General features: G+C 33.2%; 2 protein-coding genes across 2 annotated transcripts in view; one reads left to right on the forward strand and one right to left on the reverse strand.

Annotated features, from left to right (window-relative positions):
- Positions 1 to 25,585, reverse strand: part of LOC108910047 (chromosome transmission fidelity protein 18 homolog) — a 272,160-nt gene that overhangs the window by 178,912 nt on the left and 67,663 nt on the right. The window lies entirely within an intron of this gene.
- On the forward strand, positions 9,021 to 11,397 carry LOC108910048 (protein PELPK1-like). Its single transcript, XM_018714545.1, has 3 exons — positions 9,021 to 9,132; positions 9,272 to 10,740; positions 10,796 to 11,397. The coding sequence occupies exons 1-3, from the start codon at positions 9,087 to 9,089 to the stop codon at positions 11,171 to 11,173; spliced, it is 1,893 nt and encodes a 630-aa protein (XP_018570061.1). The 5' UTR covers positions 9,021 to 9,086; the 3' UTR covers positions 11,174 to 11,397.

Below are 25,585 nucleotides of genomic sequence, written 5' to 3' on the forward strand. Positions count from 1 at the left end.
AGTAGAGAACATAAGGGCCACAATTGATTACTAATTTCTATGTTCCATCCGGTTGTAGCAATAGGTTCTCTGTTACAATTGGTACTTCGCATTTCGAATGACGAATTTGTGTTATAATGGTCTAAGAACCTTATAAATCTTTTTAAAAATTCGTTTGTTTTCTCTATTGTGCTCCCAAGTGGATCCATGTATTTAAAATTTTTATTTCTAGCGTTGGCAAAGGCTAGGCACCAGTGGTTATTATTTACAAGTATTGGCAGCGCCAAGTTCTCTTGTAAGAAAACTACATCCTTAACGAAAGAATCTGATGTACATATTTCCTCTGAAAATATTTGAGACGAATATCCAGTAGAGACAACCTGGTATGAATGGTCCTTACTCATAATGCTCATGAGAATATCCATACAAGTATTGGTTAGCCAATATTTGCCAGTAAGCGACTGGTAGTCGTCAGTAACCATCTCTGTAATATAACAGCTTAATTTTTTGAAAACTGCCACTGTGTACCCTTTTCCATTGGTAAAGAATTTGTAATAGTTTACGTCGTCGATAACGCCGTTCGGTAGAAACTTGAAAATTTTATTACACTTCCAAATTCTTTCACATGCACTTTCATACTAAATAGATGATGGAACTATGGTCGGCAGTAAGTAAAAATAATACAATTTTTTTATTGTTTCTTCCCTGGCCTTGAAGATCCTGCCAAAATTTGAGGATGTCACCCGTTTACTTCTCTCCCTTGACCATACCTGAGAATTATTCTGACCTCTTGCATTATGCTTTAAATATCTTCTTTCTTTTTCTGTAAGAGTTATCTGCTTCAAAAATTCGTTGCATCGATTTTTAAGTGTGTTTAATGATTTCCTTCGAGTAATATCTCTTTTCTCAATACATTTCTTATCAGGAGTAGAAGAAATATCGCTTACCTTATCATTTGTACACCTTTCACAAATAAATTGACCACTGTACAACTTTTCTGTAAAGGAATCACATTTCTGGTGTACACAACCATTGCATACATCACACTGTACCCAGTCAGTTACTGCTTATTCCAAACATCTGTGACCACAATAAATACATTTAGTAAATTCATCGATACATATGATATCCTTATTATTGTCTATTAAACTATCAAGTTTCTTCAAGTGTCCCATAAGAGATGCGAGTCTTTGGGTTTCGATTTTTTCATCCACATTTATTGAGACTTCGTCTCGTTTAATGCAGATTTTCCAGTGTCTAATTTCATGTCCTTGCAAACTCAACATTCTGATACATCTAGAGCATCTCAATTGTTTTTCACCTTTTAATAAATAGTTCAGTCATCCAAGGTTCAGAAACGGCGTTTCCAGGAAAAAATGTAGAAGTTTTTTTCTCACCGGTTCTATATGTTTTTTTTTTTGGGTGCTGAATCCGAATCTGAGGTTTGCCACCTCGCCAGGCGTCATAGCCCAGTCGGGTTATCATTTAACCGGGAAAAAATTAGGGACCACAATTTTATTGTTCTAACCTTTAGGGGGGGTCAATAATAGTGTAAATTCAGAATCGCGACTGAATTCCACCCCTGCATCAGCCGCCATCTTGAATTTAAGGAAAAATCGTTTTTGCTCAATATCTCGGCCATTTTCAACTTTACACCAAAAATGGTAAGGACTTAAGTTGTTGGAAATACGATTTCCCACAACTTCTTTTATTACAAATTTTATCGTGCGATCGATATTTTTCAAGTTAATGGGGGAAAATAGTGACAAAGTATAAATATTGAATTATCTCGTTTGTTATTGACTTTACTACATAAATATACATAAACAAAGTTGGAAAGAATTATATTTTCTACAATTTTGATCTCTTTGATTTTTTCGCTATAACCAATATTTAAGGTCCTACGCTTGCGGTAAAGACGCGAGCGTAGGACCTTGCGGGAGTTGGTTTCAAAGGAATTGTTTTTGCTCAATATCTCGGCCATTTTCAACTTTATAACAAAAATGGTAAGGACTTAAGTTGTTGTAAATGCGATTTTCTAGAACTTCTTTCATTACAAATTTTATCGTGCGATCGATATTCACAGATAAAATATTATAATATTTTTTCCAGTGGAGAGACCAGCGCCCATGCTTCAAGAGATCGAGCAGTCCACTGCCTGGACAGGCCTAAAAAGAAAACATTACGTCGCTCCGGATATACAGCCTGGTCCGTCTAAACGGAACATCGGCCGCAATCCTGAGCCTTATGCAGGTATTGTCTTCTTCAACTTATTTTCGGTTTTCCCTTTTTTAAAAATAATATTAAACTCTATTGTGCAAAGACATAATAAAGTATGACCATAATGAACATGAACGACATGAATTCTATCATAGTTATCTAAAGTCTCCATTCTCGGTGATAATTCTGCAGATGAGGACGACGAATGAATATGAAAATTATTAAATAATGGCGTATTTGCTTTTTTCCGTGTAAATACAAATTTGTTCCAAATATGTTTACTTTTATCAAAACCTTCTATCTTCGCCTTGAATTAAGAGTAGTACGATTTCGTTTGAACTAGGAAGCCCGTTGATCATATATGAATCTCACTCATGTTTGACAATTCCTTAAGTACAGGGTAGGAAAGTACCGATGGTCTATCTGAAGTTACGTGAGAGCGATAAAGTAAGCCATAGAAATCAATGCGATAGAGAAGGATGGCTATAATGAAGGCTTCTCTTTGTCACCGCCCGTTTCGCCCTTCCACAAATAAGATCCACATCTTATTTGTGGAAGGGCGAAATGGGCGTTGACTATTAGACGCCTTCATTATAGCCATCCTTATCTATCACATGGACTTCTATGGCTTACTTTATCGCTCTCACGTAACTTCTGATAGACCATCGGTACTTTCCTACACTGTATAACCTGGACATACCGTGTAATCATAAATTAATTGATTTTAGAGGTGTATGAAATTGATAGTACGGCACCAGCGCGCAGTTAGAATGTTTTCAATTTTTTTAGAGGAAAGTCAAGAAATGACATTTTTTCAACACGATCTAACGACGTTATGGATTGTCCAGACTTTAGAGTTGTTATACGTATTTGTAGGAAATTTTGTCTACTTTAAATTGGTATTTCATAGTTATAATCAAAAAACGCTTAGTTTTCGAGTTATAGTTAAAAAAACAGAAAAAAAGTGACGAAAATTTGAGGTCTTTTGCAATTTTCCTCGTGAAGCCGACGCCTGGCGAGGTGACAAACCCCAGATTCGGATTCAGCACCCCAAAAACACATAGAACCGGTGAGAAAAGAACTTCTACATTTTTTTCCTGGAAAAAACTTTGCTTACTGGATTAAAATTTTCGTGGGCTGTAAAAAAAGTGAAAAAACACGTAATTTTGTAATAAAATGTCTACTAATAATTTTTTCAAGTTTTCAGGTTTTATGGCCCAATTCGACTGAAGTAATGTGGAAGACAGATTAGATTTTTTTGCACTATTAGTGAAATTAAACAGCGTACTCTTTATTGTTAATTTATAGTTTTAATACAAGTACGTTATTTTTACAGTTTTATTGATACGTATGTGTATACATGTGTCTATATGTATTTATATTTTTTATGTCTACTATGTATTTATACAGAGTGTCCCAGAATAACGTGTACAACGGACGACCACAGATCCGTGATACCTACTATTTGGAAGTTTTTGAGACTCTCGTAGAATTTTGATTAAATGAGTAGTTTGTGTACAAAAAATTATTTTTTAAAGTCTACATTATCTTGCCATCCATATTGCAATACTTAACAAAGTGCTAGTAGGCACTTATTTTGTAGGTTGACTATAGTTTCAGTTTGATCTTTAAGTCATTGTACCTGCAAATTCTTAATGAGTATTTACTACGATAAGATATACCACGGTACTTCATTTTTCGATATGAATACAGACACCTACGACGAATTAGAGTTATTTACAACATGCCTAATTTTATTGAGATAATTAACAAAAACAATCAAATACAACCAAAAATGCTGGAGATAAAAGTAACAAAGCTGATGTTATTAAATTTAGTGCAACTTATTATAAAAACTGTTCAAAATGACCGCCGTTGTTTCTACAATAAAGGTCAATTCAGCGAAGAAACTTAAAGGACATCATTTGCAGTTCTGGAGGACAATTTTTTAAAACATTTATGCAATTTGGATATGCCTTCACAACTCTTCTTCAGTGTTAGATGTGGAAGCATACACTGTTGTTTTCAGATTGCCCCAAATAGTCGCAAGGTGTTAAATCTGGTGAACGTACAGACCAGTTAATAGGAGCATTCTACCGATCCATCGACGAGGGAATCTTTGGTTCAGATACTATCGGACATTTACAGTGAAATGTAGTGGAGCACATGTTAGCTCTTAGTAATAACGGCACACCTTCCAATAACTCGGGAAATTTGTTTTGCAAAAATTTAAAATAAAATCCCCCATGCGTAGAATAACAGGGCTAATAACAATGCTATCAATTTGATTGTTTTTTTTTCTAATTATTTGAATAAAATTAGGCACATTATAAATAACTCTAATTCGTCGTAAGTGTGTATCCATATCGAAAAATGAAGTAATAGGTGGTATATCTTATCGTCGTAAACACTCATTAAGAATTGTCAGGCACAATGACTTAAAGATCAGGCTGAAATTACAGTCAAACTACAAAATCACTGCCTACTAGCACATGGTTAAGTATTATAATATGGATGGCAGGATAATGTAGACATTAAAAAAATATTTCTTTTTACCCAAACCGCTCATTTAATCAAAATTCTACAAGAGGCCGAAAAACTTCCAAATCGTATCACCTATCTGATAAAAAATAATTGTCATTATTGCCTGAAAGAGGAAAAGTTATGAACGGATATTATCACCATACATCAATTTTGTAGGAGTTGTAGGTTTTAAAAAACACTGTGTATAACACCAAAATCTGTAGATTAAAAGTCCACACCCCAAAAATAATCAAAATCGATTAATAGATATTCGAGTTATTTACAAAATTCAATAAATTTTCACCAACTTTGAGGCCTTCTAGCGGCCAAACTAAACGATTTCTATTATAGGTGAATTAGCCTAGATCTGCCTATTTTGAGTCCACGAATCTGTGGTCTTCCATTGTACACGTTGTTATGGGACGCCCTGTATATATGTGTACCTATCCTATATGTATTTATACATTTTACATCTACTGTATTTTTTGTCGACAATATGTTTTTACTGGTATATTTCCATGTTTAATAATTATTATTATTGATTCTATTTAATGATATACATTTTCAAATACGTTGTGTCTTGTATGACTACATTAGTTTTGTACGAGGTTTTGTATCCTGTAACTGGACATTTGCCTGTTGAATATCTAGTGAAATAAATATACATATTTTATATGTTCTTACATGTAAATCATTTTAGCCGATTTCTTACTGAAAACAATTATATGAGTAAGATATTAACAACAGCAAACTAATCACAGATTAGTAACAGGTTTTATAGATTTGTAGTTCCCGTCACTCGATTTAAAGTAGCTCCTCTATTGACTCATTCGCGTACTATACAGGATTCTTCGCGGTAAATGGCCTATTAAACGTTTCAGAGAAATCAAAGATAATATGGTTCTGAAATTTCGATTTCAGGAGTTACTATGCTTTCATCAAAGAAACTAATGTCATCAACGTAACGCTTCCGGTTATACCGGAAGTAGCTGTCAACTTCGTTATTTGGACAATGGTTTACTTGGTACAATTTTCTTCAGATGATTTTATGATCTTTGTGTATCCCGAAAAGTAAGTGAAAGCTTCCAGAACAAAGAAGGTTATAAGGAATTTTAGAAACGCTTGCATCTATCAAAATTTTTATAAAATGTCGATTACCTCGAAAACGGTTAGATTTAGGTACAGTAAAATGACTTATTTTTAATTTATCTTGTCGCTAATGCAATAATATATAGGGTGTTCCATTTAAAATAACGAAGTTGACAACTACTTCCGGTATAACAGTTGATGACATTAGTTTCATTGAAAAGAGTATATCTGATATCCTCCGAAATCAAAATTTTAGAGTTATATTATCTTTGGTTTTTCTGAAATGTTTAATAGGCCACTTACCGTGAAGAACCCTGTATAATACCTTCACTAGTTGTGTACTTTAAAATTCATGTTAATTATTTTAATTTTAAATATACAGGTATCCATACTTTTTTTTAAAAAAGTCCCAAAAACGCGTATTTGCAAAGTAACTTTTTCAAAATTTTTAATTGTGAAATTAGTAATATTATTTTATTTGAAATCTAGTAACACCACATTATTCTACACCTCTTAGAATGTCCTAGTAGGAAAAATGAAAGTTCCCCGTTTTTTTTTTTCGATTTTAATGAAAAAGAAAAAAAAAGTAAAAAACAAAAAAATATTGAAATAAAAGAAAATAGGCAAAAACTGTTTTTAAAATTTCATATAATTTTAAAAATGAATTTATTTTTATCAAAACTTGTATGGGGCATTTTGAGGAATGCAAAAAAAATATGAAGGTATTAAATTTCAGATAAATAAATTGCTAATACAATTTTTCGCTTATTATCAGGCTGAAAATTTGTAATTTTGAAAAAGCTGTAGTTTTCAAATATGTGCGTTTTTATTTGATAAAAGTTTTCCATTTGTTTTTTACTTATAATATCAAATTGTACGCATATAAATCGAAACACCGTGTAATAGGTTAGTTTTTCTACCGCCTACTAAGGAAATAAAATAAAGTTTTACACTCATTAGACTTATTACAACTATTATTATAAGAACTTGCATGACTTTTGGAATGCAAAAAATATATACCTACATATTTTTATATTATCAATCTGTATTAATAAACAATTACGTTTATGATTTGAATTCATACAAAGTTTATCCTTATCGAGACAATGATTATCACAATTCTATTGTTATTTCGCCACTTTGATTCTGCAGTTTCATATTCTCTAAAACCTAAAATAAAAAATTTAAAATATTTATACCTTATTATGACAAAATTTTATTATTTTAATCTTTTATATGGGTATCCAAAATAAATGTTTGCAACATGCAATTGTTAGCCAGATCTGTTGAAATCCTCGAGTATACAGGGTGATCCATTAACGGTATCGAGCGGCTGTATATAGGAAACTAGACGTGCTACGACTATAGGGTAAAAAATCTATTAACAAATACAGCCTAAAGAAATTGATTTAAAATATTTTCAAGTTTGTAACTTCACCGCTAGGGGGCGCAACTGCTATAGTGTTACAGAAAATTGTCGTTTTTTCGAAATCTCGCTTATATAACCTAAGTTGTGTGGGTACACATGCCACAAGTTACCCATTTTTAACCATTACGTCAAAAGCGCCGCCGGACGCAAAAACCTTTCAGGAAGAGTCTACGGGCGGGCTGCTGGCGCCGGCGACCAGATGCGTATCCATATACCTACGACTGACTCCACACACAAGGCACTCTCCAACGAACACTCACCCCGTCAATACGTCTTTTTCTGTACAACTTAGTTTTCAATAAAATACTTTATTATTACCGTTGAGAGAGCGTTATATTCTTGCTGTACAGCGAAAGCAACCGTCAGTTGAAAATACACTTTTTTAGATACACTGTTATAGCCTTCATAAGTTTTGTTTGAACTTTTTTTGTTATTACCATAGCAACGGCAGTATAAAGGACGCCATTTTGAAATTGTCATAGCTTCTAAATGCCTTAATCGATATCAAACGACGGCTCACTTTAAAGAACTATTGATAAAATTTATTTTTATGGTATGGGAATAAAAATATTCTTTTCCTGTGCAACGGTAGACGACGCTAATCAGAAAGTTTTGTAATTGTAAAAAAATTAAATGCAGCGATATAGATTTTTATTCATGGCTCGATAGACAATTTATTAAGGAAAAGAAATACACAAACCGGAGGTCGAGATATTTCTTCCTTTTTAAAGATATTGCTAATAGTGAAGTTGTTCCAGAACATCGACCTTTATTTAGTCCTCTAAATAACATTGACATGGTTCAAGCCCAAATTAAATTGTAAAACTATATCAAGCTTGCCTTTAAAAAAGTACTTGCTTTATTTTGAATTGTTTTTCTTAACTACAATGTTTCATATTTTTATTAATTCCAAATATCTGAGTACTCGTATCTATAAAGATTATTGTTTCCATAACAAGGCAGGCTATGCCTTATGAAAATAGACAAATGAAAAATTATCTCAAAATAAATGTCAGCTCTTGTTACATTGTGATATTTGTGTGAGAAAAGTAATTGTGAAAAAGGAAAATGCCCTTTACGAATGAGGAAGCATATGATATGTTGGCAGTTTATTTTCAAAGTTTGGAAAATGTCGTTATAGCCTCATGAAAATACGCTTTGCGATACCCATTTAGAATACATCACTCCAGAAAAGTATTTCAACGTTTAGCTAGACTTTTAAGACAAATTGGACGAGTTCAACCACTACATTCTGAAACTCTTGCAGAAACCGATTTTGATCAACGGTTAACTTACTGCTATTGGCTTAAAAATATAATTCAAGAAAATCCTCACTTTTTAATAGTGATGGGATCATCCGAATGAAAAATAATCGAAACCTTCCGAGTATTCCAATCCAATGACCAATCGGTCATTACTCGAATCACATAATCAGTCGATTTGAGAAGCTGATGCTAACCGCGGTCGAATTTGTTAACACACATATAAAAATTCCACAACGTGTACACTAAAAATAAGTTACTCTCTCCCTTAATGAAATCAATAGCCTTTTTAGCAAAAATGTATTCTTTAAAGTCCCGTTAATTGTTAAGTTACGTTTCTTTAATTAACGTACTTGATAGATAATCTCGATTTTTAGATACAAATAAAATACTACCAATAAAACTTCACGGCAATAAATATAAAGTTACAAAAATATCTTTCTACTGCTAGATAACAATTCAATCAAATGTGATTCCACCCATAAATCGCAATAAAATAATTGTTTTTTACTATTTCACATAAGTATATAAAGCGTCAGTTTACTATAAATCTATAGTGTATTCCAATTCACTAACGAGAGAACATGGTTAAATTGGTTATTTTGGTCCTAGCTCTGGCTTTAGCGCCAAGTAGGTTTATTTTTGGATTATAAATTAAAATATTTTGACAACTTTTAATTTTGTCTGTTTATCTTATTTATAATTTTAAATATAACTATATATACACCTAAACAGGAAAATACGTAATTACCTATTATTTATTTTTTAGGCATTCCTGCCTTCAGGATTGCAGCGCAAGACGAAGTAGTAGAACCAGCTTTGTTGCCGGGTGTCTTGGATCAAATTCCTTCTATTGGCAACCAACCTTCCTTCCCACAAATACCAGAAGTAGAAGATGAAGATGCGGATATTGGAAACCAACCTTCTTTCCCAGAAGTACCAGAAGTAGAGGACGAAGATGGTGACATTGGTAACCAACCATCCTTCCCCGAAATACCAGAAGTAGAAGATGAGGACGGTGATATTGGAAACCAACCGTCTTTCCCAGAAGTACCAGAAGTAGAAGATGAAGACGGTGACATAGGAAATCAACCTTCCTTCCCAGAAATACCAGAAGTAGAAGATGAAGATGGTGATATTGGCAACCAACCATCCTTCCCAGAAGTACCAGAAGTAGAAGATGAAGACGGCGACATTGGCAACCAACCATCCTTCCCAGAAGTACCAGAAGTAGAAGATGAAGACGGTGACATTGGTAACCAACCATCCTTCCCAGAAGTACCGGAAGTTGAAGACGAAGATGGTGATATTGGTAACCAACCATCCTTCCCAGAAGCACCAGAAGTTGAAGACGAAGATGGTGACATTGGTAACCAACCCTCCTTTCCAGAAGTACCAGAAGTAGAAGACGAAGATGGTGACATTGGTAACCAACCATCTTTCCCAGAAGTCCCAGAAGTAGAAGACGAAGACGGTGACATCGGTAACCAACCATCATTCCCAGAAGTCCCAGAAGTAGAAGACGAAGATGGTGACATTGGTAACCAACCATCATTCCCAGAAGTACCAGAAGCAGAAGATGAAGATGGCGATATCGGCAATCAACCATCCTTCCCAGAAGTACCAGAAGTAGAAGATGAAGAGGGCGATATCGGCAATCAACCATCCTTCCCAGAAGTACCAGAAGTAGAAGACGAAGACGGTGACATCGGCAATCAACCATCCTTCCCAGAAGTACCAGAAGTAGAAGAGGAAGACGGTGACATTGGTAACCAACCATCATTCCCAGAAGTACCAGAAGTAGAAGACGAAGACGGCGACATCGGCAATCAACCATCCTTCCCAGAAGTACCAGAAGTAGAAGATGAAGATAGCGATATCGGCAATCAACCATCCTTCCCAGAAGTACCAGAAGTAGAAGACGAAGACGGTGACATCGGCAATCAACCATCCTTCCCAGAAGTACCAGAAGTAGAAGACGAAGACGGCGACATCGGTAATCAACCATCCTTCCCAGAAGTACCAGAAGTAGAAGATGAAGAGGGCGATATCGGCAATCAACCATCCTTCCCAGAAGTACCAGAAGTAGAAGACGAAGACGGTGACATCGGCAATCAACCATCCTTCCCAGAAGTACCAGAAGTAGAAGATGAAGAGGGCGATATCGGCAATCAACCATCCTTCCCAGAAGTACCAGAAGTAGAAGACGAAGACGGTGACATCGGCAATCAACCATCCTTCCCAGAACTACCAGAAGTAGAAGATGAAGAGGGCGATATCGGCAATCAACCATTTCCCAGAAGTACCAGAAGTAGAAGACGAAGACGGTGACATCGGCAATCAACCATCCTTCCCAGAAGTACCGGAAGTAGAAGATGAAGATGGCGACATCGGTAATCAACCATCCTTCCCAGAAGTACCAGAAGTGGAAGATGAAGATGGCGGCATTGGCAATCAACCATCCTTCCCAGTAGTACCAGAACTTCCAGAAGTACCAGAAGTAGAAGATGAAGATGGCGGCATTGGCAATCAACCATCCTTCCCAGTAGTACCAGAACTTCCAGAAGTGCCAGAAGTAGAAGATGAAGAAGTTCAAGAAAATCCATGCAACGCCTGCTTCGAATACATGAACAGTTTGATTGAACAACTTAACAATCAGATTATCTTTTAAAGATTATCTGTCTTTGTCATATGATGTAAGAGGAACATATATATTTTTCCAATAAATATGATTGAATAATTCAAAAACTTTCTTAGATACACAATAATGAAACATTCATGTTCTTTGTAGTAAAGTCCACTTCCTATATACAATATATTGATAAAATGGAGTTGTTTCTTATTCTTCTATAAGACATCCGTACATATTCACCATAATTAAAATTTTAAATATTATTTACCTGTTTATTAATTTTAACTGCAATCTAAAATTCTAACTGTGGTTGACTCCAAACAATATTTGACTCAATTCAAAATAAAATGATATTCAGGTTTAAATTATTGTTTAAGTATAAATTTTAAATTAAATTAATGTTAAAATCTAAGTAACATTTTTTTATAATTACCTATGAATAGGCAAAAATTATAAAAAATTCGAAAAGAAATGAAAAATAAATTTTCTATGCAAAATTAATAATAGTCCTAAACGGAAATATATCAACAGTTTGATTTCAGAACTTAACAACAGAATTATCTTCTAAACATTTTCTCTTTGTTATATAAATTAAAAAATATACGTTTTATTCGACAGCATATTCTATTTCTTTAATAAGATCACGCCAAAATCAGTTGACTACCATTTTATCTAGCAGGTTGGAAAAATAAATCCAGGCCTACATAATATCGACAAGATGGTAATCTACAGTAATTTTTTCGGTGTACAATAATTACATAATGAAAACAATGAAACCCTAGCTGATGGAATAAAATACTATATGCAGAGTGTCCCCAGAATTAATGAACGCGTTCTATATTGTTTATTTATAAATTTATATGAAAAAAAAATTAACAAGGCAGTTATGGAGGATGGATCTTGGCTGAAATTTCCTTCTGCTATAATTATAAAAGAAAAGCATTGCTGCAAAGCTAGTATCATTACATTATTTTTTTAACTAGCTAGATTTAAACGGGAAAGTATGAACAAATAAAATTACTGAAAGTTGCATAAAGACAATGACCATAGGGAGGAGTTATCGAAAAAATATTATCTTATCTACAAAATCATGTTCTTGTCTACAAAAACTTGTCTTTGAAATGACTATTGGAGTTTATATTTGTTCATGTACATTAAGAATTCGAGAAAGATTCCTGAAGTCAAAATAGCGTATCATACATCTTAATGAAAATTCCTTAGGTCGATATAGTAGCTCGATCTCAACAGTATAACAAAGTTTAAAAATATTGTGTACCTAACTAAACCTCATTGATAAATACAACCAGTTTTTTTGTTCCCATTAAACCACTTTTGTAGAAATAATTCATATGAGTACAATACAAGTTCATACACATACAATAAGTAAGTAAAAATGCTTAATTACAAGAAACAGTACTGTAAAAAAGAAAATTTACTATTAAGAAAAGAAATATATACAACAAAAATATTGTGAAATGAAGAAAATATTAAAAAGGTTAAAACAGATTAGTAAATAAATGGTTATAAAAGTGCAAATCATACGTAATCTGTAACATATGTATATTGGAAATGTTCATATCACACACATCAAACAATAAATTTTTAGACGTCATATTATATGCAGGAGATATTATTAACATAAGGTTAGTTCTAACGGATTGGCAGTCAAATATTGCATAGAATCTAATCGGCAGAAGCACCAAAAAACCAATGTGAGAAAAACATATGCAATAGGTTGTATGTATTGAATCGATGTTATTGCTGTAATAGGTGTTATATCGATACCAAATTCAAGAGCAATCCTCAGAAGAACTGTATCGATGGAGCATCTGCGAATTAACATGGTAACAGTTGCATAAAGACCAGATTAGATTTTAAAGTATAAATAACACAACCCCACAAAAAAAAGTGGTAGGTCCGAAAGACAAGACCATGGTATCCGTATGGTTTTGGGGTCGCTGAATCCGAATCCGGTGTTCGTTTGACACGATTAGCTCTGGTATAAGGTCAGTTCAAGGTCAAATGTAGAAAATCAATTGTCAACAAATTAAACCTATGTACCTATACGTTTTTGGAGTCGCCGAATCCGAATCCGGTGTCCGTTTGACGCGATTAGCTCTGGTTTAAAGTCAGTTCAAGGTCAAATGTAGAAAATCAATTGTCAATAAACAAAACTTACGTATCTATACGTTTTTGGAGTCACTGAATCCGAATCCGGTGTCCGTTTGACTCAATCAGATCTGGTTTAAGTTCACTTCAAGGTCAAATGTAGAGAATCAATTGCCAACAAAGTAAATCTACATATCTATAAGTTTTTGGGGTCATCCGAATCTGATGTCCGTTTGATTTAATCAGATCTGAGTTGGGGTCAGTTCAAGGTCAAATGCAGAGAATCAATTGAAAATAAAGTAAACTTACATATCTATACGTTTTTGGGGTCGTTGACTCCGAATCTGATGTCCGTTTAAACCGATCAGGTCTATTAAATACTTTCTAATAGAAAAAGATCAATCAACATACGAAAGATAGGTACTTATATAAATATTTTGGTTTTAAACCAAAGTGAAATATTTGATTGGGTTTGAGCAGAGAGAAAGGTTTCACCAAGATATTAAAGAAGGAGGGGGTGGCAATGAAACTATCACTGATATTGCTAGTGATACTAGTGATGACGAATATATTCCATATCACTTTGTGACGTTGTGAAAAATACAGGAACAATATCACAAAAAAAAGTAAATGATGTTCGAGATTTGGGCCTGGCAAAGAATGGAGCAGATCATGGCTAAAAAAAATACTAAACACGCGGGAAAAGTGAAAGCTTTTTATTATCAATGCAGAAATAAGGAATATTTTTCTAACGATGAAGAATTCTCCTTAGGTTACTATAATGATATTGTTGGAGTGTCGGTACCAAGGTAGATCGGATATAAACATGTTAGACGATTACTGCTGATCGTTAAAACGAGATTTAACATCAAAGTCGAGAAAACTTAAAATTGACAGCAAAACAGTTCGACACCACAATCGAGAGTAGTAGTCTCGATACCATAATAGTGGGATATAGTGATTCCATGTGATTCATCAAGGCAAAAAACCTCCTCTAGAAAATCTGTTCTCAAGAATCTCAAACGACACGGACTGACTGTGTAAATTAATGTATATAAAGCATTAACGGACACATGGGTTTAAAGCTTACTTAATTAGGCTTATTAATACTAGAATTTTGTCACGTCGAAACAATTAAGTCGAGAGTCACGGGCTCAGAGTTACGTTTTCTTTCTTTAATCTTATTTGCGACTCAAATTTTAATACCCATAAATGCTTACTTTGATTGAGTTTAGAACTTGAGAGTATTTAGCATATCTGATCAAATAGACCCCGAATTAGGATTCAGTGACCCCAACGTATAGATATATTGCTTTACTTTGTTTGTAATTGATTTTCTACATTTGACCTTGAACTGACCTTAACCCAGACCTGGACGGGCCAAACGAACATTGGATTCGGCTTCAGCAACATCAAAAACGTAGGAATATGTAGGATTACTTTGTTGGCAATTGATTCTCTACATTTTACCTTGAACTGACCTTAACCCAGATCTTATAGGGTCAAATGGATACCGGATTTGGATACAGCGACCCCAAAAACATATAGATATGTAGGTATACTTTGTTGGCAATTGATTCTCTACATTTGACCTTGAACTGGCCTTAAACCAGAGCTAATCGTATTAAACGGACACCGAATTCGGATTCAGCGACCCCAAAACCATATGGATACCATGGTCTTGTCTTTCGGACCAGACCATGGTTTGTGGGGCTGTGTAATTAATTGTTATTCTCTTTTAGGTTAAGTTTGCTGTTCATAGACCAAGCTACAAGTTTATTGAGTATTTTGAAAATTGTGGACCTGACTGACTGATATATATTCTAATCAACAGCATACAAAAAGCCTCTCACAATTTAGCATGCTGTCAAGGTTATTACTGAATAGAAGAGATAGTAGGGGACCTAGGATCAAATCCTGAAGAATTGCTGATCTACCTTCATAGATCTTGGAAGGGTTTGGAAATGTTAAATGTAACATATTGCATTCCATTATAAAAAAATAGGAACGAAGAAAAGTTAGTAATTTATCATTAAAACCGAATATATTCAGTTTTTGTTGTAAAATTGAATTATATATGTTGTTGATTATTGCACTGACTTAATTCACTTAAAGAAACTTCTTTAGTTGCTTGCAAAAACGCATTATGTGCAATGATATGGGCGACTGTATGTAATGAAACCGGTCCTTTAAGGAGCGTCTCACTAATGTTGGCAATAAGTGGAAACAAAGCTAAGAACATCCTAAAGATGTTAAAATCGGTTAGAGAAGCGGAAACACCGGCTTGTAATGGAGCGGGCGGACCGCCGCCGCCTACACTCCCGCCACCGTCTCTCCCGGATAAGCTGCAGATTCCATTTACCAGTCCGAAACTCCTTTATTTAGGTCGTTAAAGAGATACTTGATCCTTATAACTCTTAGATTTGAGCCAGTGGCGGGTAGCATAAACCATTAATCGTTTAACTCACGATATCAAAGTGTACAAACATATAAATAGAATTTTGTAGGCTATGTCTAGGAAAGTGACTATGATTTTCGGCATTTTTCAATATTTTTGCACATTACTCAACATTTTGGGGGTGTTTGAGCTAAACAGACTTCGGATTCGGATTCAGCACGTCAAAATACCTACTGGGTCAAATCAAAGGTACAGACCACTTTTTTGTGTGTCGGTGTAATCAATCTAATTGGTGAGTTGTAACAAAAGCCGGGACGCGTGGTAGTTTATTTGTTAGTTCTCGGAACGGATGGACCAACTCGGACAGTAAAATATTTCAGTCAACAATAATTATAGAAAAGTTAAGGGTTTTCAAGTAGGTTTAGCGTCGTCATAAAGTCGTCGAGAGACTAGTGCCTTTTTGTCACCGGGAGTAATAAATCTGCAAAGCCGTCCTTCGGAAAGGGCCTCATGAAATTTAGTTTGAACAAGTTCACTCAGACCGTCGGGATCATCTGTTAGCGACGGTGTAAGTCCATGGTGAAATCGAATTCGGAAAAAATCGATATTTCTAATAACGCGCGAAGTGCATTCGAAAAGACGTAACGTAGGAATTCCAAGATATTTAAATAAGTTGTTAGAATGTTGTGAGGAAAATAGTAATAGATCAAAAGGCTGGTTTTTAGGCGGATTTTTCAAGCTATAAGAATAGATTAAATGAGATTGACTAATCCGTCCCGTGTTGCTATACAGAGTCACGAGGGGAAGGTGTAGGGTTACTGGTAAGTTCAGTTTAGTTTCAAAATTATCCATACAATTGTAAATTCAGTCAATTAGATAACTATTAACATGGTATAGTTATACCAACGCGTCCCGATATTCAGGGATCCCAACAGTAAGATAAGAAACGAAACTTCGGAACCCAAGAAATGAGCGTGTCGAAGCGCGGTGTCGAATTCAGGAAAGATCTCCGAAAAAGACAGTTTGCTCCTTGGGTTTCACATTGAGCAGTCTACTTAGTTTTAGAGTCTCGGGTTAATTTAATAATGGATAAAGTCTTTCCAAATTTTGCTATGGAACTCGCATTCCATGATTCTCGGTACGCTGTCGCGTGTAAATGAATCAACAATGTTTGTTCGAGTATGTTGTGTTACCGTTGTTTTGTTTGTTTTTATTGTTATTAAAACCCTTCCTGGATGGTTTTGGTGTTTTCTTGTTATTCCAACTTAAGTGTCACCCTATACAACCAACCACTGGATTACATTCTACATGAGCGACGTACGGTGTCTGGAATTAATTCTCTGAACGTACAACATTTCTTAAGTTCCCACGTATTAATTAAAGTGTAAACTCTTTTGCAAGTTAATTTCGCTATGATACTGGTCATAACGGGAGATAGATAAATAAAGAAATAACCTCCCAGTTTACAGAATTATTGTCAACATTCAAAATGTTTTTTTCAAATTTAACACCTCGAAAACGAAAAATGAGGCATGTCTGGCTCAAACACATCTTTTTAACATATTCCATTCTTACTAAAATATCCTTTATCATAAAAATATTAACGGTTTTAATTTATAATGTAGATGGATGCTCTCGTTAATTTTTCTTTTAATTTTGATATTAATTTACATGTACACCGAGAAAAGATACATCTATCAGAATGCTTAGATAATAATGTAACAGAAAATTAAGTGTATTTCTGCAAACAACCATTTCAAAATATAATTATGCTTGAATATGTGTAGTCGTTAACTAAAACATCTCATTGCCCGAATCCACTATTCTATTAACAAAATATATGAGACCAGGCAAAATCCACAAAAAAACCTTTTGGAAAATATTGGTATTACAATCCTATTAACCCGGCAAACCTTTTAGTCGGAAAAATAACGGCAATAAGCGACAATGAATTAGCGGCGTAATAGCAACCCGAAATAAATTCGGGTAATTTAAAGCCAATGGCGCGCATTACGCTGTGTCATCGGCTAATGATGATATAACAGAGCAATTACATTCGCACAATGATAAACTGTTTGGAAACGGTTAGCTCATTAGGCATGAGTGGCGGAGTGTGCGTGCGTTGCGCTGGAACTGATATCACCATATGGGGTGGAATATCGATTCACCAGGGATGTTTTCCACCAATGGTCGAACAATCCTAATACTGTCAAAAATATTTATTTCAGATAGACTCTTTTAGTGTGACGTCACATATTTAGGCAACCCGCAACAAATTGTCATAGTTTAAATTGTACATAGATTTACATAGATAGCATAGAAATGAACAATGTCAAATAATTTATTTTTACAAGGATTTAGTAGTATTTAAGAACAGTCAACACTCGTTTCGTAAAATGGATACACTAATGTGCTTAAAACTTACAAAATGCGCATACTCGGGAAGAATAGCCTCATATGCAAGTGAGGTCTTTAGGCCAGGAAATATAGAGTTGGACGCGACTTTTTGTTTCGGCTAGCTGAATTTATCACTATAGATGCTAAATATTATGTACAATAACATATTAGTTTTCACAGTCATAAAATGGGGGTTTACAGGCTGGTTAATTGTATAATATTTACGTAAATTCACGTTTTTCGCTTATAATATTTTCCGTTCATTTCCACGAGAAAACAGTAAGACACTTTTTTTTTCACCTCCAAAAGACCTACAAACCTAGCCCTCGAACGTAAAAAAATATTGATTAAATCAAAAGTTATATTAAGAAGAAATTTATTTATGAGTTTTAAATTAAACAGTTATAAACTGCGTTATTATTACCAGAACGTTTTGGCATCGCATCCTCTCATTATTTATCACTATCTAATAACTCACACGAAATCTGGAATCGGTAAGTTGAATAGTTTACAAGTTACGGTCTTATAAACAAATTAACTAATTATTTGTCTGGACGATCCCGAGCATCTTCCACAATCGCACTGATTTTTTCATGGTAGATTTCATAATAATACATTGAAATCTATCATTTTTTTTTAAATTTAAAAATGTTTAATTCAAAAGTCATAAATAAACTTCTTCTGTTTATAACTTTGATCTAATCAATATTTTTTGACGCTCGAGGGCTAGTTTTGTAGGTCTTTACTTTACTGTTTTCTCGTGGAAATGAACGGAAATGAGCGAAAAACGTGAATTTGCGTAAAAATTATACAATTAACCACCCTGTAAACAATCTCCCCCCCCCCACTTTTATGACTGTGGAAACTGATATGTTATTGTACATAATATTTAGCATTTATAGTGATAAATTCAGCTTGTCGAAACAAAAAGTCGCGAAATGGTCATTTACCAGCTCTTTTTCCTGACCTATCTTGTTGATATATCATCGCTGTCTTCATTAGCGTATATTCTCTTCTTTTGTTTAATCTTGGCATTTTCTAGTTCTACCAAGTATTTTTCATTGTTTTTCTTGGTGCTCTGTTGTGTCAGTCTATTTATCGAGTGTTTTTTGTTCTTCAACTGGTTTATTATAGACGTACTCTTAAATAGAACCAAACTTTTCTTGAATGGAGACCTATCTGGCCATTCGATAAAACCTGTCCGTCCGATCCATCTATTTGGGAAAATATTGTGAAGGTACTTTTCGCGAATAGTGTGGAGGCGTTCCATCCTGTTGGAACCATGTCGTATATTTGGGTTCTCACCATTCGATAAAGTGTAGTTAAAAAAGGTATTATATAATTTTGTAGTAAGTCTAAATATTTTTAGAGTTAAGTGTGCTTTCAATAAAACAGGAACCCATAATTGAGGTACTCGCAATTGCGGCCCATACGTTTACTTTCTGAGGGAATTGTGTAAGACTTTCCATACTCCAGTGTGGGTTTTCTGGTGCCCAATAACGAAAATTTTGCCTATTTACCGAACCATTCAAACAAAATGTTGCCTCATCGGAAAAAACTATCTTACTACTTAAAAATTGCTGGTTGGCATTGCATCTATCCATCATTATTTCGAAAATTCTAATCTGCGGTCGTGATCATCTTCAATAAGTTCCTGAACTAAATATACTTCGTATGGGTGCCATTCGTTCTTCTGTAAATATTTTAGAACAGAAAATTTACTTATTGACTGTTCTGCAACTCCTTGTCGTGTTGACTTGTGAGGATTTTCTTGGAAATCGAGCAAAACATTCAACAGACCTTTTTAGTAGTGACGTCAACTACGCCAAATAATAGGTAACCCCATAGTGCGCATTATCTCAATATTTTTACTAGATTGATTTTCGACTTTATGTACTTTGGACATAAGTGCCAAAAAAATGGCTTCTTTGTCATGACCTTAAAAATTGTAATATTCTGGCAATATTAGAAATAGTTACAAATCCCAAGTGACAAACTAATAGAATTATAGAATTTATATATTTAAATTTACAGAACAATATTGACTTTTATAGTAATTAATAAATTAAAATTATATCAATCTTACTGAGCATGAGCAAGATAATTTCATGTAAGCGAAGTAGCCTCGTAACAGGATATCATTCAAGGAAAGTTTGGTTATGGTTAAGAGTACGTCTATAATAAACCACTTGAAGAAAAAACACTCAATAAACACAGTACAACACCAAGAAAAACAATAACAATGCTTGGTAGAACTAAAGAATGCCAAGATTAAACAAAACAAGAGAAAATACGCTAATGATGACAACGATAACATATCAACAAGAGCTCACCTGCGTATGAGGCTATTCTTTTCGAGCATGAGCATTACGAATAACACGGCTAATGTTAAATTTTTACTTTATTTAAAAGGAACATTCTTTTATGTATATCGTTTTTTGTAAGTTTTAAGCACATTAGTGTATCTATTTTACGAAACAGATGTTGGTTGTTCTTAAATACTTTCAAATTCTTGTAAAAATAAATTAATTTGAAGTTGTTCATTCTCAATCTCTACAATTTCAACAATGACAATTTGTTGCGGGTTGCCTAAATATGTGACGTAATACTAAAAGAGTCTATTGTGTGTTTTCTGAAGCTGTAAGACGGTAGATTTTGTAATTGTCTCTTACGTGGCCTAAGTCTCTAAACTTTTCTTTTATGTTACTAACTAGCGATCGTGTAACAGGCTCTCCGGGTACTTATCATTAAACAATTCGTAAACTTCAGCTTGTATTCTAGTCCTGTCGTCATATCCTACCATCACCAAAAGTTATATTCGTTGCTTGTCAGTTAAACGCGCCATTCTTTAAACTTTACAACTGCTCTTGACAATTACTTATTTTAAATCAAATTGACATACAGTTTCCATGTCAAAATTACCAGAATTGGAAAAAACAAAATAAACACACAATTGAATGTTTTGCTCGATTTACAAAAAAAAAACTCAGAAATCAAATCGATAGTATCTACATTGCTCAACAATTGAACTGGATACTTGTGATTACCTTAAAATTATTACATTGCTTACTGACAATGGGTTCAATATTTTTTGCTAGGTTTTTTTTGTCCTGTGTGATCAATAATTGGAACATATAATTTGATTGGTCATTCTGTATTAATAAATAAATACTCGTAAATAAATAAATGTTTGTTTTTATAAATTATTATTTATAATAATAATATTTTTATAAGTAAAGATTTTATTAGGCGCATATTTGTTACAATACTAAAGGTACAGATTATAATAAGAAAGAAAAAGACACACCACTGGTGCAGATATCTCTAACTTACGTAAAATATTCGCAACGGAGAGGGCCTGTAGATACGAAACTGCCCCTCCAATTTTAATACAATGTTTAGCTGGTGGTAACAATAGAATCTTTGGATTGTCGGTTACAAACATGTAGGTTGGATCACTGTATGTTGTACAAAAGCTAGCAAGTATTACAAGTACTGTTATGTAAAATATCATACATTTATTGCTAATCTAAGCCTAATTAGAAGATGAAATTGCTGGTTGAACTCGTATTACTAAAGTATAATGGAAAAAGATAAACAAAATGCGACAACAGTCTTTTTAAGAGTGGCTTTCTTGTCTATAAAGTACTTACAATTAATGGTGTCGAGTCATTCTTCATAAAAAGTTTTGCTTATCGTGAAAAGTCATTAGCTAGGCCAGTATTTGCTTTTCTTATTTTTAGTTTCAATTGTGACAAATTAATAGCTACATCGTACTAATAGTGTCATCTTTCGACACTAAAATACAGACCGAAAAATTTTTTTTTTTTTGGTTTTTAGATCAGACCTATAATTTCTTATAGATTTTGATGTGCTGAAACCAAATTTGAAGAGTAGAAAAAGTTTCATCGTTTGGATTTTTGGTAATCGCAGGGACAAGTCTCTTCTATATGTATTAAATATGCTGTTATCTCAGATTTCCTATGTATTTTTGGGTGCTGAACACGAATCTGATGTCCAAACTTGGCAGACAGCCAATTTTAGGGCAAAATCACAATTAAATTGAAAAAAGAAGTGTAAGGTGTATTTTCCTATGTACTTTTGGGCACTCAACATAAATCTGATGTCATAAAAGGGCACCTTGCCCTTCTAAATACAACCAATTTTTTGAAGTGTTTTTTAAGAATAGCCTAACCTGACCTATATTATTTAAGGTATATCACTACAATTTATAACATATTTATATAAGTTAATAATAAATATTTAACTTAATAATAATTAACTTTAACATTGCTGAAAATTTCTAAGTTTGATATTACATCGAAATATTAACAGATATTCATTCATAAAAAAGAATTATGGAAAGTTACTTAAATTAAGAACGCGTGTCTGAACCTTGAATCCGACGTGAAAGCATTTTTTATAAATTTACGTGCACTACCCAGAATTTAGATAACATTTTTCTCGATATTTTTAATCCTCCTGAATGAACGAGTACAAATATTATTACTTTTCAATTACAATCGAATTCAAATCAGTAATCGCAATAAAACTGTTATCTTTTGCCACTATTACTACGATTAAGATCAATAACAATGAGATTAAAACCATTAACTAAATAATCCACGGTAATTAAACTGATCAATCCAAGACAAATAAATTTTAATAGCGGCAATTAAGAATATTTCATTTATTAGACCTAAGATTGTAACGTATCTAATATCAGCTGGTTTTTTGTTTGACAAATACGCTATTGATAAATAACAACGGAATCAATAAATATAACATACATTTAAATTTTATAGAGGAAGACGATTTAATTGCACCGCATTAAATCATCAAGAAAGTTTTAGAAGGCGATAAAGAGGATATTAAGGTAGTTTTCCTTTAACTTAAACTAGGTTGCTTATAATGGAAAAAATTGTTGTCAGTGCACCTGAACCAAAAATTTGCTTCAGTGTAAAATGCATCATGTAAACCAGCAATACGCGTCGTAAAAACACCGGCAATAGAAACACTATTAGTCCAGACGGTATCTGTTTCAAAAAACCATATTTGGGTGAATCGTATATCCACGGAGATTTTTCGCTTTTTGGCTTTCAAATATGACTAGAAATGAAAATTTTTCTATGCGTATAAAAAAACGTGGGCTTAACTTTTGGCGACACAGTATGTTAAAAAATTCGAAAAATGTCATATTTTTCTTCCTATTTAATTATGTATCTTTTCAAGAGTTGATTTTAGGCGAAAATGGAAGAGGAAAAAAATGTTTGTAAATAAAATTTTTACAAACCATGACTAGTTACAAATCGAATGAATCATGATTATTACAGTAAAAATCGAAATAATCGCAAAAATGTGGTTAAAAAACAATACTTTTTAGGGAATTTTTTTGGGGTATTTAAATTGGGTATAGGACCTTTATATTTGGCTCAAAAAAACTTCATGTTATGTAGAATCATCACATCAAATTTCATCAAAATCGGTTCTATAGATTTTGCATAATAATTTTTCAATCCAGATTTTGAAAAAAATTTGCATTTTTTCAAAAGGCCCTTAGATACTCGAAATTGAATCGGCGAGTTCAAAACCCTGATGCGCTTAAAAATTTTTAATATCTCAGCAGGCCGAAGCGGTCGGGCTCTCTGCTTAATAAGTACAAAAATTCGACCAATGTTTAATCAAGCGCCAGAGCTCTCCTAATTGACGGATTCGAATTTTTTCAAAAAAAGTTTGAAAGCTTGAGAGCCCTTCTATATGTGATTAAATTTTCAAGTATCTAGGCCTTGGTTTTTGCGGTGCAATTTTGCAATTTTTTTTTTCAAAATCTGGATTGCAAAATTATTATGCAAAATCTATAGAACCGATTTTGATGAAATTTGGTGTGATGATTCTACATAACATGAAGTTTTTTTGAGCCAAATATAAAGGTCCTATACCCAATTTAAATACCCCAAAAAAATTCCCTAAAATGTATTGTTTTTTAACCCCATTTTTGCGATTTTTTCGATTTTTACCGTAATAATCATGATTCATTCGATTTGTAACTAGTCACGTTTTGTAAAAAATTTAATATAAACATTTTTTTCCTCTTCCATTTTCGCCTAAAATCAACTCTTGAAAAGATACATAATTAAATAGGAAGAAAAATATGACATTTTTCGAATTTTTTTAGCATATTGTGCCGCCAAAAGTTAAGCCCACGTTTTTTTTATGCGCATAGAAAACTTTTCATTTCTAGTGATATTTGAAAGCCAAAAAGCCAAAAATCTCCGTGGATATACGATTCACCCAAACCAAAACAGATACCGCTTAGTCTATATTAACAACTATATTACTAGACTTTTCGAATTACAAATATATGTACAATTTTCGAAAAAACAAAAGAAATATAATGTGTTTTCTATTCAATGCAAGGTTAGAGTGGATTTTACACATGGGACATTCCATACCAAATCACTCGTGACCCTACCATTTTTAATTTTCCTGATTTTTTGATATTATTTAGAGTAACTTTCATGAATTTTTTCCAATTTTTATTTCAACACGTCAAGAAGTTATGAGCGTTTGAATATTTTGGGTAAAAAATTTTCATATACCTGTCAGAAACTAAAGATATCATATTTATTTCCTCATTTTGTTGTTTTTAAGATGTAGTTTTATAAAAAAAAAAAATAAGCATAAAAGTAATATGTTTGTAGTTGTTTGAGCTTGTTTTTGATTTTTAATCCAACAAAACGCATTTTGAAAAAGAGTGGCGTTTTATTTTCTTGAAAAAATTCTCAAACAAATTGTCTTTCAATATGCTTCTGATTGTTTTTCGAATTAAAAAAGTTTTTTTTGTATTTCTAATTTTTCATAGATAATGTACACTTAAACTAAATTTTATTATAGAAGTAAATCGCGATGACTAATTACTAAAAATACCATGTTATTAACTATTAACTACTGCTAATATTTTCATTATTAATACCTAAATTATTATTAGTACTAACTAAATATTTCGATTTCTTTTTTCAATATTAATAAGTTTGTTTTGCATAATGCCATAATACTTATTATATTCTTGATTATTTGTATTTAGTAAGAACATTTATACAGGGTATTTCATAGAATTCTAGAGTAGATTCTACATCCAAAAATACGAAAAAATTCCTATAAACGTAGGTCCTCAAATGTTTCGTCTTCGAAATCGAGGGTGTAAAAAAAAATTAAAAATATGTTTTTATTGATAAGTTCTAAATTTTTCATTGGAAATCGTTTAAATTTGGGATCTATGATAAGGTTATAATTTAGTATAACCGATTACATTTCAGACCCTTCACGGGCGTAGATATGGGAGTGTACCTATTGATTTTTGACCAGAAAATCTACGCCACTGGTTTTTCTACTGGTTTTTACTTTATTTTTAGGAACCTCGTTCATTTTAGAGCAAAACGGACTCCTTGCACATTTCAGTGATTTAGCCAGCGGCTTTCGAGCTATTGAAGATTTAAAAAAATCTAACCTATCTATGAAACCATTACCTACTAAAAAACATATTTGGA

The sequence above is a fragment of the Anoplophora glabripennis genome, unplaced genomic scaffold (genome assembly GCF_000390285.2).
Source record: "Anoplophora glabripennis isolate ALB-LARVAE unplaced genomic scaffold, Agla_2.0 scaffold469, whole genome shotgun sequence".
NCBI classification, from domain to species: Eukaryota; Metazoa; Arthropoda; class Insecta; order Coleoptera; family Cerambycidae; genus Anoplophora; species Anoplophora glabripennis.

Excerpts from the sequence above, each read along its gene's own strand:
- LOC108910048 (XM_018714545.1), top strand. The coding sequence starts at position 9,087 with ATGGTTAAATTGGTTATTTTGGTCCTAGCTCTGGCTTTAGCGCCAA. Across the intron at positions 9,133-9,271 it reads AGCTCTGGCTTTAGCGCCAA|GCATTCCTGCCTTCAGGATT; the intron begins GTAGGTTTATTT and ends TTTATTTTTTAG. Across the intron at positions 10,741-10,795 it reads ACATCGGCAATCAACCATCC|TTCCCAGAAGTACCAGAAGT; the intron begins TTCCCAGAACTA and ends GCAATCAACCAT.